General features: G+C 43.5%; 1 protein-coding gene across 3 annotated transcripts in view; it reads right to left on the bottom strand.

Annotated features, from left to right (window-relative positions):
- The window catches only part of DOCK5 (dedicator of cytokinesis 5), a 212,028-nt gene that overhangs the window by 86,748 nt on the left and 107,508 nt on the right, over positions 1-17,772 (bottom strand). For all 3 annotated transcript variants that reach the window (XM_067745180.1, XM_067745179.1, XM_067745181.1), the window contains 5 exons: positions 16,762-16,843; positions 11,659-11,788; positions 9,030-9,102; positions 5,209-5,351; positions 2,320-2,445 (listed from right to left, as the gene is read on the bottom strand). In XM_067745180.1, the coding sequence (XP_067601281.1) occupies positions 2,320-2,445; positions 5,209-5,351; positions 9,030-9,102; positions 11,659-11,788; positions 16,762-16,843 (554 nt within the window). The remainder of the gene's footprint in view (positions 1-2,319; positions 2,446-5,208; positions 5,352-9,029; positions 9,103-11,658; positions 11,789-16,761; positions 16,844-17,772) is intronic.

The raw sequence follows: 17,772 nt of genomic DNA, 5'->3' as shown, positions 1-17,772 counted from the left end.
ACCTGCAAACCAAGGAGAGAGGATTCAGAAGAAACAACCCTACAGATACATTGATCTTGGACTTCCGGCGTCCGGAACTGTGAGAAAACAAACTTCCGCCATTTAAGCCACACGGCCCGGAGTATTTTGTTATGGTAGCTCAAGCAAACTAAGACAGGGCATAAGGACCAAAGACCGAGGAGCTCCAACATTTAAAGGTGAGGTCGAAGATGCTCAGGTGGCAAAGGATTCCTGGGAGAGGCCTCAGGGGGATGGAGAAAAAGAGGAGTGTGTGGGATCACAGACAGCGAGGGGGAACATTTCACGGAGGGAGTGGTCAACTCGGTCACATACTGGCCCGAGGCGACCATTACGCTAAAAATATCCAGCGGACTTGGTGACACTGTAATCTTTGGTGACTAGTGACAGCCATTCCAGACAGGATAGAGGGAGACTGGCAGGTGAGGAAACAGAGAGTATATAATCTCTTCCAAGAATTTAGCTATAGGAGAAAGTGCAGGAGAGGGAGAAGTTTAAGATGAATCTGCAGCCTGTTTCAATGATGATGAGAGGGAGCCCAGATCTTATATTCCTCAAACCTGGCCGATTACCAGAATCCCCCGCAGAGTCCCGGTCATACAAACCGCATCAGAGTCTCTGGAAAAATCTGGGAATCGGGATCTTCATATTTCCCAGGTGATCCTGATTGGCTGCACCAAAGACTAGCATATTTGGGAACCATTATTCGAGATGATTTTTAAAGTCTGTTAATAGCCCTGGAAGTTTATGAACCAATACTACTGAATAGAAAGAATCTTTCCAAGCCAGATTTCCAAGATAAATGCACTTTGTCCAAAAGATAAACTTCTCTATTTTCATTTTTCAGATTTCGGTCTTGCTGTAGCAATAAAACTGCCTTCAGTTATAGGAAGAGTATCAATACTTATTTTTATAAACAACAAGAAGACAAAACATTTTCCTAGAATGTTGATGAATATGTATTAGGGTGAAATGGCCCTGGAAGGGATGAAGTAGGCAGATGAAAAACTACTTTTCATGAGAAAAGAAGAAAATGCTAATCTCAATTTTAGAACCCTTTCATTCATTCCACAAATATACTTTTAATACCCACCATGTACAGAAATGTGTGAGGCATCAAATTATTACTGCTCTTAATTTCCCAAAGGAGAAACAAGATCTTGTATTAGTTTAAAAGAACCTGAATTTTTATGCAATAAACAGCTTGGTTTTTGAGAATTTTTCTAACATGCCAAAGATTGTTTATTCATATATTCTTTCTTCCTATCAAATATACAACATACTTATATTCTAATAGTTATAACACATATATTTTATATAATACATATAAGGTTCCTCGAGGGGATGATTTCCTTTTACCACTATAACAATCAAGAAAGTAAATGGGGGCTTCCCCGGTGGCACAGTGGTTAGGAATCCACCTGCCAATGCAAGGGACACGGGTTCGATCCCTGGTCCTGGAACAGCCCACATGCTGCGGAGCAACTAAGCCTGTGCGCCACAACTACTGAGCCTGCACTCTATAGCCCATGCTCTGCAGCAAGAGTAGCCACCGCAATGAGAAGCCCGCGCACCGCAACGAAGAGTAGCCCCCGCCGGCAGCAACTAGAGAAAGCCCTCGCGCAGCAACGAAGACCCAACACAGCCAAAAATAAGTAAATAAAATAAATAAACTTATTAAAAAAAAAAGAAAGTAAATGGGTTAAATCAGTGAATTCACAAGAACACCTATGCAGATTATCAACAAGCAGTGGCAAAAAAAGATGAAACTAAAGTAGGAAACTGCAGAATGTTTACGTTCTTGTCACCACAAGTATGGGGAGAGCCGAGAACATAGTTGGAGCTTAAGCCACTGGAGCAGAAGGTCCAGCTGAGTCTGAGCTGAGTGGGCACATCACTGGAATTTCCTAGCAAGGAGCTCACGGTGCTCACGAGAAGAGGTACGTGCAGATGAAGCAAATTATTCTCGGGACAGAGAACCTGTGCTATTTAGCGCTACTTAATGGATGGTCTAGGAAGTATTTCAGAGGGGCTTGTGCAGAACATAAAGAGAGAGCAAAGAGAAATTTCTGAGTACATTTAAAAGCATTCTCTTGGGCTTGCACACTGGGTAGTTTTCTAAGGTACTGCAACCCCGTCTCGATCTCCCACCGTCTCCATCTCCCACCGTCTCGATATCCCTGAATGCAAATAACGAAATCTTATGGATCCATGTTGCCTCAAGAGTCCCATTAGAAGGGATGGCTGCATGGAGCAAAGTCCCAGAGGACGCAGCACAGGTGAATCAAGCAAAGTGTTTACCTGGAAGGATTATTTCAGGAAAGCCCATTTTCCGGGCGATTGCTGTGGATCTATCCACCAAGTGTGAAAAGTTTTTCTGAACCTGTGTGAGGTCCCCCGGCAGGAGCTTCAAGGACACCCAAAGTCCTTTAAAGAAAGAAAAGATACACTTTTAGCTCTTTGTTATGATCCATATAATAAACACACACAAACGCTGAGAAAAATATATGTGTGGTATTGATACAAAAACACATTATTATAAAGATATAAATTCTCCCCTAGTTAACTTAGAATTTTAATGATACTCCCAACAAAATCACAGTAAGGGGGCTTCCCTGGTGGCACAGTGGCTGAGGGTCCGCCTGCCGATGCAGGGGACACGGGTTCGTGTCCCAGTCTGGGAGGATCCCACGTGCCGCGGAACGGCTGGGCCCGTGAGCCATGGCCGCTGAGCCTGCACGTCCGGAGCCTGTGCTCCGCAACGGAAGAGGCCGTAACAGTGAGAGGCCCACATACCGCAAAAAAAAAAAAAAAAAAAAAATCACAGTAAGATTTCTTTGAGAATTTGACAGAAATGTGAATGGATGTTTACTTTGGGGAAAAAAAAATAAAGATAGCCCCTCTCAGATATCAAAATACTGTAAAGTTATAGTAATGAGTGGTATTAGTAGTAGAAAAGATACATAAATCAATGGAAACAATGAAATCAAGTACTATTATATACAGCAATTAAACATACAGCAAAAGAGACATAACAAATCATGAAAAATGGAACAATTCTATAAACGTGCTGGGATAATTTTCTAGCTACTTAGAATCAATCTAACCTCTCACGACACATTTTCACTAAAATAAATTCCTAATATAACAGAAAAGTGAACAGATAAAAAGACAGGAAATTAAAGGAAAAAATAAGTGTATCACTATCAAATCTCTGGGTATGAACCATTTTTCTAAGTAGAGAAACAAATGAAGAAATCACAAAAGCAAAAGAATTATCTATACAAACTGAAATTTTGATATACATAAAAAGTAAAAGGTATACTTCATAAACCATATATTACATATGCCTATAAAAGGCATGGTGAAATACTTATAAGAAATTAGAAATTCATACTCATTAGAAGAAGACCATTCAGATCCTCACAAATAAACAGAACATGAATATACAATTCACAAAGAAGTACAAAAAGTTTATAAATATTTGGCAAACCAGAAATTGAAAAGTATGTGTCCTAAGTAAGACAAATTGTTATCTTCATTACACAAAGAGTTCACAAAAACTTTAGAAAGGAAGGAAAACTTTAGAAAACTCCTAAATATCAATACATATGAAGGCCAGACAGTTCACTGTCACGTAGTTTTTTAAAATGCTACGGAGGTCTACTTTTCACCTTTCAAACAGGTAAAGATTTTTAAACATCAGTCTGCAAAGTGGGCATATGGTAATTAGTGCCCACAGGAAGAAACTTATGGGAAGTATTCTGGAAATATGTACATCTCCAGGTTTAAGCTCATTCCTATCATTTGGCCCAGAAATCCTACTTCCGGGAATTTTCTTGGGGAGGCAGTCCTAAATATGGAAAAAGATTCATATATAAAGGTAGTCACAGCAGAGTTATTTAAATTTATAACAGTAGCAAAATAGAAAGCATTTAAGTGCTTACCTAGGAATTCCATGCTCAAAAAAAAAAAAAAAAAAAAAAATCCAAGCAATGGAATATTACGCAGCCACAAAAAATATTTATGAAGAGCCTGAAAACATTTGAAAAGTGTATTGCTAAGAAGGAGGAGAAGGAATGGTCTTCTTTTTTTCAGTTTTGTTAAAAAAAATTGTACATACACAGCAATCTATTTAGTGTAAGGGTTTTCCACTTTAACAAATTATATCCTTAGGTTAGGAGTTCCAAAACAACAGAAATACATTTAGTTATTTATTTTCGGATTCTATGATTTCTCACATGTATTTACTACTCAGGATAACTGTGAACACATGGCAAATTAAATATCCTGAAAATGTTTCCTAATTGCTTCCACTTCAGAAGACGATTACCGGGTGGTAAAAAAAAAAAAAAAAAATTGACTCAATCTTCAAAATTATCCCCAAATCATCATCATTTGAATTTCAGATTTTAAACTATTTCCCCTTATTATTTGAGTTAAAAATGCAGTTTCAATAAGCAGAACTCCTCTGGGTTAAAACTAAGTCAACAAAATGATATATGGAGGTACTAAAAACAACTAAAAATGTTGTGCTAGGTAGCCCATTAGTTTATATTAATACATATTCATTTGCATTACTTTGGTCTCCTTCCTCTCAATTTTAGGAAACGTATTGGGAGAAACATATTCAGAGAGTGGAACATAATTATCCTCAAAACTCTTTTTCTTAACTAATGAGAACCTACTGTATAGCACAAGGGGCTGTACTCAATGCTCTGTGGTGACCTAAATGGGAAGGAAATCCAAAAAAGGGATCTATGTATACGTATAACTGATTCACTTTGCTATACAGCAGAAACTAACACAACGTTGTGAAGCAACTATACAAATTAATTTTTTTAGTTTTTAATTTCCAATAAAAATTAATTTTAAAAAAATTTTTAAAAAAAGCATTTTCTTTGTGCCTTGACCTGTGGAAACAACACGGGGATTACAGGTCAGACAAAAGTGAGGAAAGACTCATGGGATGAGAATCTGTTCTACAGAATTTACAAAATACAGCTGTGATCCAACTCTCTTAAGTCTTAACTGCCTTTAGACGGAAACTGAGGTGGGCAGTCCCCAGCAGGGTCTGTTTTATATCAGAGAAAGATAGTGAAAGGGCCAGAGTCCAAGGACTCAGCTCTGAGCACCACCCCTCCACCCCTGCTAGAGTCCCCTCCCAGCTCAGTACATAGGGCTGTGTACCTTGTCCTTTGTGATTCACTTCCTTGGCTGCTATCACTTTATTCAAGACTGAAGTGAGTGGCTCATTCTCCCCAATCACATGGGATGTTATCAGGGGCGACATGATTAGCTGCCTCTGCCGGATATAGGTTTCCATGGCAATTCTGGGAAAGTCAGAAATGATTGGTAAGGAAAAAAGAGTAAGTCTCTGCAGCACAGCCTCAGATAGTCATGGGTCCCATGCGCGTCAGTTGGAAATATAAACAGTAGAGGAACCTAACTACAGGATACTTTCCATCTTTATTTTCCCACCGGGGGCCTATCTTAGACACTGAATTCATCTTGAAATGACTTGGGGGAGTGAGGGGAAAAATAAACCCCAAGAACAAACAAAACCGACGGTCAAATGTTAACAACTAAACCCAGGGGCGATGCTTGATGCACTTTAAAAGGTGGGAGAGGCTGCGGGAATGGAATGGTAGATGGACGGAGGAAGGGGCAGGAAGACCCAGCCTCCAGGTCCTGGCTCTACTTGCCAAGTGAGCTCTGCTAGAGTCCCCTCTCTGGGCCTCAGTTTCCTCATCTGTAAGGAAATGGGCCAGGATCACATGCCTGGAAGGCCCACATCTAGTGACAAGACTCAATGTACAAGAGCGGTATGTACCCAGCGGCTTCGGGATGATGTTCGTAGAACCCCACGTGATGAAGAACTATGTTTAGGGTTGCAGTGACACAGCCACCAGCAAACAAGAGCCACTTTAAAGATCACATCAGGCTGAGGCTCGTACAGGGGGATCAAAGAGCCAAACACAGCCCCCATTCTATGGAAAGCACAAGCGCTATCAATAACTACATATCAACCGGGCGCGGGACAACGGCAGCCAGTCTTCTCTGCTGTGGTTTCCTTCTCTTGCCCACGACACACAGGCCAGCTTTCTCTGCAGGGTTCAGACCTGTACCCTGACAATAGGGGGGAAGCATTCTGCAATATGTTCCTGAAAAGTGGGATTGCGACAGTCTGAGTTGTTTTCAAATGACTCCCTCTTAGACTAGCAGGATACATGCATAAAACTCTCCCAATATAATACAAAGCTTTCGAGGTAAGTTACGAGAGCATTTGCCATAAATCTTAGGAGTTCAATGCCAGAGGCTGTGATGTGCATCGTGAAAGCTGCACAGTGGCTGTTGGCCACACAGTGAGTGGTAATCAAATTAGGGCTGGGCTCCTTGGAGACTCAAAGCTTGTATTATTATATGGTGGAGACAGTCTGAAAGCTCACTGTTTCAGCACGGCTGCTTAGGTAAGAGCTGGTTCAGAAAGTAAGCGGGGAGGCACATAACCAAAGAAGAAACCCACCTCAGAAAGTGAGACAGATACAGAGAAACACATTTGAGATAACTCACATCCATAATGTGGTTCCTATTTTATATACATTTATAATATTATTTGTATGGAGTAGAATAAATTTCATATCCATGAATGCTGCCCCGATAATTCATATATATTGAAACATATATAATATTATATATATTATTGTATTTCATATAACTCCCACATCCATGAATGCTGCTCCTAGTACACATGTACATATAAAATATACATATATTATACATATATACATAGGACATAATTATAATATATGTATATATAATAGAAACAACATTCATGGATATGAAAATTATTTATATTTATCACAAGTATATTTACATTTTATGTATTTATATATTCACATTTATGCTATGTATTTTATTTAATATTTATTATATTTACATAAGATATTGTAATATAGTTGGTTTAATATATGAAATCATTTAATTGAATGCATTAATATAAAATTATATATTTTAATATAGTATACGTATTAATTTAATATATCACACTTATTTAATATACTTAAATATACGTATTTACACTGGGAGCAGCATTCATGAAGTTGAAAGTTGTGTCATAATTCACACTAGCACTAAGCTACATAAAATATTTACCTCACCATATTCTTGGAGGGTCAGTGTATAGGTGGTAGGATGCTAGATAAGCACATATTTTAAAAATTATTAATAGCAGCTTCTGGATGAGAAGGGAAGTACTACTTAGCACAAACTATTTATACTATTATATTTAGAAACTTATCCAAAAGTGCTGGACTTTAAAATGAAAGATAAGGATTTTTAGATTTTAAATTAAATTACATATAATACCTATTTCTTGTAGAAAGAATAGTAAGCAGTTAAACCAAAAGGGGGCAAAATCACCTAGAGTTACACCAACAGAAATAATCACTGTTAATTATGGAGTATATTCTTTGAAATTTCTAAATTTTAAGGTTTTTAATGCATTGTAACAATTTATATTCTTATAAGTAGTCTTTATACCCACTGAACGCTGGATATCATATATTTTTAAAACTTCGTCAACCCCAAAACTAAACCTCATTGTTTCATTTGCCTTTCATTGATTCTCAATGAATTTATAGGCCATTTCTTTGCATGTGTATGTTTCCTTCTGACTTCCTTATGAACTTGTATTAATTCCTTATAATTTAGAAATATTTATTCTTTTTCATAGACATTGCAAAGATTTTATTAAATTTTTTCTATGTATAAGTTGTCTAAAATTTCTGTGTGGCGAAACCTATCAATTTTTCTTCTTTAGGCGAATCTTTGGTGTCTGACTCAGAAAGGCCTCCCACACATCACATCGTATAAAACTTTTGTTTTCCTATAGTACTTTAAGATTTTTGGCTCTTACACTTACATATGTTACCATCTGGAATTTACAGTGGTATAAGGTGGGAGATGAGGATCTAACTTATGTTTCTTAAATGGTTAGCTAATTTTCTCAAACACTATCTTTTGCAGAGTTTATCTTTCTCCACTGATTTTAAATTATTTTAAAATAATTAAAATATATATATAACCGTATTACTTATTACTAATAAAATCATGTATTAACTCAAATATCCTTGGGCTGGTTTCTGGAATTCTTGGTTTGTCATATTGATCTGTTGTGGTGGCCGAGACAATCAATTCTTCTCACTGACACGACTGCCCTGTTAGGAGTCAGATCCAGTAACGTCCCAGCCACCTGTGCGAGGTCAGTGGCGCATGCTTGCTGGAGTATGAGCCAGTCATGATGTTCACACGTACGCTCCTTCAGCGTTACGGGGATAGAGAGTAGCTCTCCAACGTCCCCCAGTGACCCACCCGGGGCTCCAGCTCCTGAGACTCAGTATGGGGAGCTGAGTGCAGCTCTGCGGGGAAACCTTCCACGCACTCCCAGGCTGGCTTCCCTCCGCTTGCAGGAAAACAAGGATTAGTCTACCCTTCACTCTCGCATCTCCTAAACCTTTGTTACTCAAAGTGTGATCCCCAGACCTGCAGTAGCAGCATCACCTAGAAGCTCGTCAGATGCAGACTCCAGACCCACCAGATCGTGTTTTGCATTCTAACAAGATCCCAGGTGATTCAGGTGCAGGTTACAGTCTGAGAAGCCCTGTGCTATTCTACTCGATTCCTCGTCCTCTGTGATACCTGTTCCATAGGACAAAGTACAGATAAACGTTGGCATTTCTGGCATTTAAGTGGCACCATAATCTGGTAGGTTTGCCCCTTACGTTCCTTTGGTCATTTCTGTAGAATCAGGAAAGTTCAGTTACCCTCTTAATGGAGTGCCACATGAAGGACTTTGAATAGTCTTCTGTCAGCTCCGCTCTGACAATCTTCCCGCTTAAGAGCTTTTCCTTTTCTAACTGGGCAAAAGGTTCCTAGCACCTGGTTCTAACACACCATCCAAAGGCCTAATCCAGGTCTCAAGTCACCTGGGATAATGCCACAGTACTTACTGCTGAAAGGGAATAAAATGTTGCTTTTCTTCATCATCCACCTTCCCGTGTATGATATCGGTAATATCCATCACTAGGAAAAACACAAAACTTAATTAAAGAAACCAACTGCTTCAGGCCTCAGCGAGGAACTATGGAAAATTACAGTATCAGCAAACATAGAACCCTGGAGGAAGAAAGAGAGCAAGAGCAAGCAGGGACGTTGCTTTTATTTCTTTGCCAATGATGACTCCCGGTGTCCCCAGCCTAGCAGGAGATCAGTTCATCAGGGGCTCAGGCAGGGGCTTGGGTATTCTTGGATCAACCCTGCAGACGACCTCCTTTAAAACATTCTACTAGACCAAGTTGGTGAATTCTTGAGTCACGTGACACTGACCCTTTTTAGTAAGCCTGCGTTCCAAGACCCAGAGAACACGCTTTTTTTTTTTTTGGCAGGAGTGTCCGTAGAATAAAGACCTGGGAGAGGAACTCAAGACTTACAGTGGGCCACCGTCCCTCTGATTTGACATTTTCTCACCTGGTTTCCACATAAATGAAGGGCAGCCAGGGCACCAACAGCACAGACTAGAAGACCATATAGTGACTTGGTCTTTGATGCCCGGTAAGAGCTATTAAGGGAGCGCTGTTGTAACCCTACTGCATGGATTATCTTATTTATACAAATATTAATATTAGCCCTACTTTAAGAGATGAGGAGACTGACTACAGGAAAGGTAGGTAATTTTCCCTAGGTCAGAAGTTTCAGTGGTAAAGCCAGGGTATGAACCCAGTGATTACAGGGCCAAACCATTTTACCTAACTATGCCTGCTGCCTAGAGAACTAATAAGTGGGCCATTCACTCTACAGCTGCTGAGGTTAGGCAGGGGCCATGGCAAGAAGCCATTCCCTGGTTAATAAATCACAATCTAGCCATAAAACACACACCAACGATCCACACCGCAGGTAATCCGTTTGGCGATTAAAAGCAATACTGAGATATGAGACAATAATCATTAGAAAAACTAAAGACAAGGGAGGAAATGCTTTCTCAAATCAACCCGAACATATAGTGCATAAGGCTTGGGAATGAATAAAGGTAGTGAAAGGAAGCTGTAGAAAGCAGGGCATGACATCAACTTGCTATCAGCCCTTAATAGACCCCTGAAAACATTGCATGCGCGTGCGCACGCACACACACACACACGCGCGCGCGCGCACACACACACACACTGGAGAATTGGTATTTGAACCCCCAAATAGGCAGTTCATTTGTGAATGACATCATCTAGTTACTCCTAACTTCTGGGGCTTGGCGTCAAGGCTCAAAGCAAATGCATCTCCACGCCCTGAATGAACACACACACACCCTGAAATGGAAGAGCCAATAAAAGCCTTGAGCTTGACGTTTGAATCTCTATGGCCCAGTTTGAAAGACAACAACCTTGAATATTCCTGAAATCTTTTATAAAAGAATAGACTGCCCTACAGATGGCTAAGCAGTCCTGGGCCAGGGTTCCTTGCCTTTTCTGGGCTTTTATTTCAATTCACTATCAGGAAGTAGTGCTGTCCCCTCTAGACAGAGCCTGGCCAACCTTGAGAGCAGGTGCAGTGCAAGGCCGTTCAAGGGATGCACGAGGCACACAGCCTCCTGGGGTACAAAGGCTGCCTCACCAGCCACGTAACGCACAGGTCAACCCTGAAGACGTGCGGTTTCTGGGCCCTCGTTCCAGGGGCAGAATTGATGGCTTTCAAAACTACTTAGGGACCAAAGTGTTGGTGCAATACCAAAAATATATTTCCTCCATTTAACAAACTACAGAGGAAAATGGAGGGCCTCCTGGAAGGTTATGGAGTTTGATTTAAGCCAAGGACGCTCTTTGAAAGCAATGTTGCCTTGGAAGAGCCAATTTCCTAGACATACAAACCACTTTCCCAGGAGAATTTTATTCAATTAAAATCAATACGCAGCCGCAGTCAGGGAAAATTACAACAGTCACACGGAGGCTTTACTGAGAGGGCCCTGCTGTGTACAAGACACAGTGCTGGGCAGTGAGGGAGAAACAAAGGAGGGGCATCTAGGTGAGGACACAGAACCCACAAAAAGCTACCTGGCAGTTTCAGGCAGTAAACGCGGTATGCCTGATACTAGCGCTAACAACCAAATTCATCTTGCACTGTCTCTGAGTCTCCTCTCTCCTTCCTCCCTCTTCTCTGTATTTCTTTTAATTTTCTCTTTATTGTGGAAAAATATACCTAACATGAAATTTGCCATTTTGAACATTTTTAAATGTACCGCTCAAAGTCGCATTAAAAACATTCACGTTGGACTTCCCTGGCGACGCAGTGGTTGAGAATCCGCCTGCCAATGCAGGGGACACGGGCTGCTTAAGGCTGAATGACATTCCACTGGATGGAAAGACCATTTTGCCTATCCATTCATCCGTCAACAGACAGCTGGGCTGCTTTGGCTATTGTGAACAACGCTCTGGTAAACATGAGTGTGACAGTATCTCTTTGAGACCCTGCTTTTAATCCGTTTGGGGATACAGAAGTGAGATTGCTGGATCCTAATCTAATTTTTTGAGGCCCCACCATACTGTTTTCCCAGTGGCCATACCATCTTACATCCATCTCGGGTTCTTTCTGTACCTGCTACTCCAAAGGGTCTTCGGAGCCCACATGTGTGCTTTTTGCCCTCCTTCAGCTCCATGTGGCCAACCCGGACAATTTGGCACACGAGGCTGATGCGGGGCCGGATGAGGTCTGTGCTGCTGAGGTCCTACAGGGGCAGAGAGAACAGAAAAGGATGTCACCCTACATCATCCTGTCATATGCATTTCTCTTTTCTTTTCACTCTACAATAAAACACCGTTCAGAGCATACTTCCTAATGCTGAAATATCAGGACTCCTCTCTTCCCCCTATCCACCCAAGAACTATCATAGCATCAGAGAAAAATGACTGTATTCAAAAAAAGAATTTTAAAAAATTCCCCAGCTCCTACTTCAAATTTATAAATCAGATTGGATTCAATCTCAAGTCTCCAGTTTACGCAGGGTGTGTAAAAATGGGGTCCCTGGTCATTGTTACTTTAGATCCTGGCCAGGGCATAGCTGAGCACCGGACGCGTTTCAGTGTCAAACGAAATTAAAACTGACAAGACATTGACATTTACTGGGGATCTACACATGCTGGTGATATTTCATTTCACCTTCCAAATAATCCTGTGAGGCAACTATCACACAGAAGTTTACATGCATTGCTATCTGTAATTATTCATCTGTTTTATGAGAGATAACCATCAAGAGCTTCTGGGTGTGTGTTGACTAATGAGAAATGTGTCGATGAAATCTCTCTGTCTTTTTGGGGCTCATGCTCTATGCTTGTTTGTATTCCTAAGGATGGGTGAGTAAACCCACAAAAGAGCTCACCTATCTCATTTGCTTTAATATCAGAAATGATTTAACTGCATCTCAAATTCTTTTCATGAAACGGCTATCCAAGCCCTCTTTACTGAATCAAGAATTACTTTTTAAACAATCGATCCATATCTATCCCCTATAATCAAATTAACTCAGGTCTCCAAGATAGGAATATATACCAATGACGATATTCACCTTGAATTTCTACTCTAGGTTTTGTGAAGTTTCTATTAATAGAAAGATAAAGACTTTAAGTGACTGGTTACATAAACTGGGGCACACTGATATTATTTAATAATATACAATCATGTATAAATGAAGTTTCTGTAGAATATTCAATGACCAAAGAATCGGTCACCACATTTTATTTCATTGAAAAAGGTGGACATGAAATTTGCATATAGGAGGGGCCTAATTGGTGGGGGGAGGAGAGGAGGGGGTGAATTGCAGCTATTCTGAAATGGTATTGATTAGAAGATGGACCAATGATTCAACAACACCTTTTTAATGTGTTGTTGTTGTTGTTTTTTAAATAATGTACGCATTGACTGATAAACGCCTTTTAATTTCAGGGAAAAAAACCTTCACATATCTCAGAATTGAGGAAATACTCTGCGTGTTGGGGAGAGGTTTTGGGAAGAGTTCTAAGCTCTTTTTTGTCGATGTTTACTAGGTGATGAAGATGTGGACCGTCAGTGCAGGGAAAGTAATACACCACTTTCGTCATAGGGGTAGGAGGTTAATAGATGGAACAATAATAAACAGAAATGAAGGCAGGCAGGCAGGAAGGAAGGAAGGCAGGAAGGCAGGCAGGAAGGAAGGCAGGAAGGAAGGAAGCCAGGAAGGAAGGCAGGAAGCCAGGAAGGAAGGCAGGAAGGAAGGAAGGCAAAAAGGAAGGAAGGCAGGAAGGAAGGAAGGCAGGAAGGAAGGCAGGAAGGCAGGACGGAAGGCAGGAAGGAAGGCAGGACGGAAGGCAGGAAGGAAGGCAGGAAGGCAGGCAGGAAGGCAGGCAGGAAGGCAGGAAGGAAGGCAGGAAGGCAGGCAGGAAGGCAGGAAGGAAGGAAGGAAGGGAGGCAGGAAGGAAGGAAGGAAGGAAGGGAGGCAGGAAGGAAGGCAGGAAGGAAGGGAGGCAGGAAAGAAGGAAGGAAGGCGGGCAGGCAGGAAGGAAGGAAGGAAAGAAGGCAGGAAGGAAGGAAGGAAGGAAGGCAGGCAGGAAGGAAAGAAGGCAGGAAGGCAGGATGGAAGGAAGGCAGGAAGGCAGGATGGAAGGAAGGAAGGAAGGAAGGAAGGCAGGTAGGAAGGAAGGAAGGCAGGAAGGGAGGCAGGAAGGAAGGAAGGAAGGATGGAAGGAAGGCAGGAAGGCAGGAAGGCAGGCAGGAAGGGCAGGAAGGCAGGAAGGAAGGAAGGAAGGAAGGCAGGCAGGAAGGAAGGCAGGCAGACAGGAAGGCAGGAAGGAAGGAAGGAAGGAATGCAGGCAAGCAGGAAGGCAGGAAGGAAGGAAGGCAGGCAGGAAGGCAGGAAGGTAGGAAGGAAGGAATGAAAGAAGGCAAGAATGAAGGAAGGCAGGAAGGAAGGAAGGCAGGAAGGATGGAAGGAAGGCAGGAAGGAAGGAAGGCAGGAAGGCAGGCAGGCAGGAAGGAAGGAAGGAAGGAATGAAAGAAGGAAGGCAGGAATGAAGGAAGGAAGGCAGGAAGGAAGGAAGGCAGGAAGGATGGAAGGAAGGCAGGAAGGAAGGAAGGAAGGCAGGCAGGAAGGAAGGAAGGCAGGAAGGAATGAAAGAAGGAAGGCAGGAAGGAAGGACGGAAGGCAGGAAGGAAGGAAGGCAGGAAGGATGGAAGGAAGGCAGGAAGGAAGGAAGGCAGGAAGGAATGAAAGAAGGAAGGCAGGAAGGAAGGAAGGAAGGAAGGCAGGAAGGAAGGAAGGAAGGCAGGAAGGCAGGCAGGAAGGCAGGAAGGAAGGAAGGCAGGAAGGATGGAAGGAAGGCAGGAAGGAAGGCAGGAAGGAAGGAAGGAAGGCAGGAAGGCAGGCAGGAAGGCAGGAAGGAAGGAAGGAAGGGAGGCAGGAAGGAAGGAAGGAAGGAAGGGAGGCAGGAAGGAAGGCAGGAAGGAAGGGAGGCAGGAAAGAAGGAAGGAAGGTGGGCAGGCAGGAAGGAAGGAAGGAAAGAAGGCAGGAAGGAAGGAAGGAAGGAAGGCAGGCAGGAAGGAAAGAAGGCAGGAAGGCAGGATGGAAGGAAGGCAGGAAGGCAGGATGGAAGGAAGGAAGGAAGGAAGGAAGGCAGGTAGGAAGGAAGGAAGGCAGGAAGGGAGGCAGGAAGGAAGGAAGGAAGGATGGAAGGAAGGCAGGAAGGCAGGAAGGCAGGCAGGAAGGGCAGGAAGGCAGGAAGGAAGGAAGGAAGGAAGGCAGGCAGGAAGGAAGGCAGGCAGACAGGAAGGCAGGAAGGAAGGAAGGAAGGAATGCAGGCAAGCAGGAAGGCAGGAAGGAAGGAAGGCAGGCAGGAAGGTAGGAAGGAAGGAATGAAAGAAGGCAAGAATGAAGGAAGGCAGGAAGGAAGGAAGGCAGGAAGGATGGAAGGAAGGCAGGAAGGAAGGAAGGCAGGAAGGCAGGCAGGCAGGAAGGAAGGAAGGAAGGAATGAAAGAAGGAAGGCAGGAATGAAGGAAGGAAGGCAGGAAGGAAGGAAGGCAGGAAGGATGGAAGGAAGGCAGGAAGGAAGGAAGGAAGGCAGGCAGGAAGGAAGGAAGGCAGGAAGGAATGAAAGAAGGAAGGCAGGAAGGAAGGACGGAAGGCAGGAAGGAAGGAAGGCAGGAAGGATGGAAGGAAGGCAGGAAGGAAGGAAGGCAGGAAGGAATGAAAGAAGGAAGGCAGGAAGGAAGGAAGGAAGGAAGGCAGGAAGGAAGGAAGGAAGGCAGGAAGGCAGGCAGGAAGGCAGGAAGGAAGGAAGGCAGGAAGGATGGAAGGAAGGCAGGAAGGAAGGCAGGCAGGCAGGAAGGAAGGCAGGAAGGATGGAAGGAAGGCAGGAAGGAAGGAAGGAAGGCAGGCAGGCAGGAAGGAAGGAAGGAAGGAAGGCAGGAAGGAATGAAAGAAGGAAGGCAGGAAGGAAGGACGGAAGGCAGGAAGGAAGGAAGGCAGGAAGGAAGGAAGGAAGGAAGGATGGAAGGAAGGCAGGAAGGAAGGCAGGAAGGAAGGAAGGAAGGAAGGAAGGAAGGATGGAAGGAAGGAAGGAAGGAAGGAAGGCAGGCAGGAAGGAAGGAAGGAAGGCAGGAAGGAATGAAAGAAGGAAGGCAGGAAGGAAGGAAGGCAGGAAGGCAGGAAGGCAGGAAGGCAGGAAGGAAGGAAGGAAGGCAGGCAGGAAGGCAGGAAGGAATGAAAGAAGGAAGGCAGGAAGGAAGGAAGGAAGGCAGGAAGGATGGAAGGAAGGCAGGAATGAAGGAAGGAAGGAAGCAGGGACCAATGCGCCTTCCTATCACTTCCTTTGGTGCTTCACCTTAGACTCTGTTTTCCTGACTGTAAGAGTGGTAAGAGAAAAAGCAGACAAAATATGGGTGTGGCTTAAGGGAAAAAGGGAGAAAAGGAAGCCAGTATCTCTTTTAGGCTTAATGGGAGCTGGAAAACCTGCCCACCAAGGCTGCTCAGAGCAGGTGGCAGCAGCTCCAGGGCATTTCAAGCACTGATGTCCAAAAAAGGGGAGAGAATCCCAAGGAAGTTCCTAGCCCACGAAAAGGAGAGTCACCAGGCCCCAGGCTCTAGCCCAGTACATTCCTGGCTCTCGATCCATTTACAGCAGCACCTCCTGCCTCAGCGAAGTGGAGACAGAGAGGGAAAAGTCCATTAACATATAAGCCAACACAAAAGTCTAGTCCGGTCTTTGCCCCGACCGTAACGTGGCTCTGGAAGGTCCCCCCCTTTATCTGCACAGCTCACCCCCTCATCAACTGGAAGTTCTTGCTGAAAGGTCTGCCCTCACCCACTGTTTAAGACAGCAACCCTCCCCCAGCCCAGAAACTCCCAATCCCCCCAAGGTACTCACGACCTCTAACATTCTATACAAATCCTCATCTATCTGATTACTGTTTATTACTGACTTCCCGATTAGGACAGAAAGCTCCTTGAGAACCAGGACATTATCGGATGTGTTCACTGATGTATCTCAAGTGCCTGGCCTCTGACAGGTGCTCAATAAATATTTGGTGAATAAATGAGTGGGTCAGTCCTGCTAGAGAGATCATGCTGATTGTTATTTTCATGTGTCCGTTTTTAAATTTTCCATATACCTGTCACGTGCACCTGTGAAGATTGCAAACAAAGGAAAGGGTTAAACATAGGTAGGACTTACAGTAAAGACCGCTTGAAGGTTATTAAGCTTCTCGATCTCCTTGGGCATTCCATTGCTGCCCCAGCGAATTAGGTAGTTTTCACTGATGAAGGGGGAAAAAAAAAATCTCAATGAGCACCTAAATGGGGAGGAAGCCGCTCTCAGTATAGACTGAATAGGGTCGAAAGGTGGCCCAGAAGAGCCCAGTAAAGTTCACCAGGCAGGTCTGAGACCACACCAATGACCGGCCTCTGGTCTCCTGGCTGTAGCCTGGCTCTCTGAGGTACACCCAGTACGGCCCCATGACAAGCACTGCTCAAGACGGGCACAGACACAGTAGATTCTACCAGATTCTATCTGCGGTCTGTGTTCCATCTCAAATTCTTTGTATGAAAGTTTCAGTTTTGCTGAGTCAGGAATATAATATTATAAGAATCATTCCAAGTCCATCCCCGGGAATCCACAGCACCACACCGCAATAAGCTTTCTTTTTTAGTTACAAACAATTTTGGGGCTTCCCTGGTGGCGCAGTGGTTAAGAATCCGCCTGCCGATGCAGGGGACACGGGTTCGAGCACTGATCCAGGAAGATCCCACATGCCGCGGAGCGACTAAGCCCGTGTGCCACAGCTACTGAGCCTCCGCTCTAGAGCCCGCGAGCCACAACTACTGAGCCCGCGAGCCACAACGAATGAAGCCCATGTGAAGGCACCGCAATGAGAAGCCCGCACACCGCAACGAAGAGTAGCTCCCACTCGCCACAACTAGAGAAAACCCGTGCACAGCAACGAAGCCCCGATGCAGCCAAAAATTAATTATTTTAAAAATTTATTTTAAAAAATCATAAATAATTTGTCAGTAATTACTTTTAGCCATCTTCTCAAGAATAAACCTGTTTTCTCAGCTGCTCAGCGGCAGCATGACTGTAGGGTTGAACAAAGCTAAAGTCTTTAATTTATAGCAGTATTGGGTTCACAGCAAAGTTGAGCCGAAGGTACAGATTTCCCCTAGGCCCCCCTCCATGCCCAGCCCC

This window comes from Pseudorca crassidens, chromosome 7, assembly GCF_039906515.1.
Source record: "Pseudorca crassidens isolate mPseCra1 chromosome 7, mPseCra1.hap1, whole genome shotgun sequence".
NCBI classification, from domain to species: Eukaryota; Metazoa; Chordata; class Mammalia; order Artiodactyla; family Delphinidae; genus Pseudorca; species Pseudorca crassidens.
Note: the sequence above shows the minus strand (reverse complement) of the source record. Positions and strands in the feature narration are given on the sequence as shown.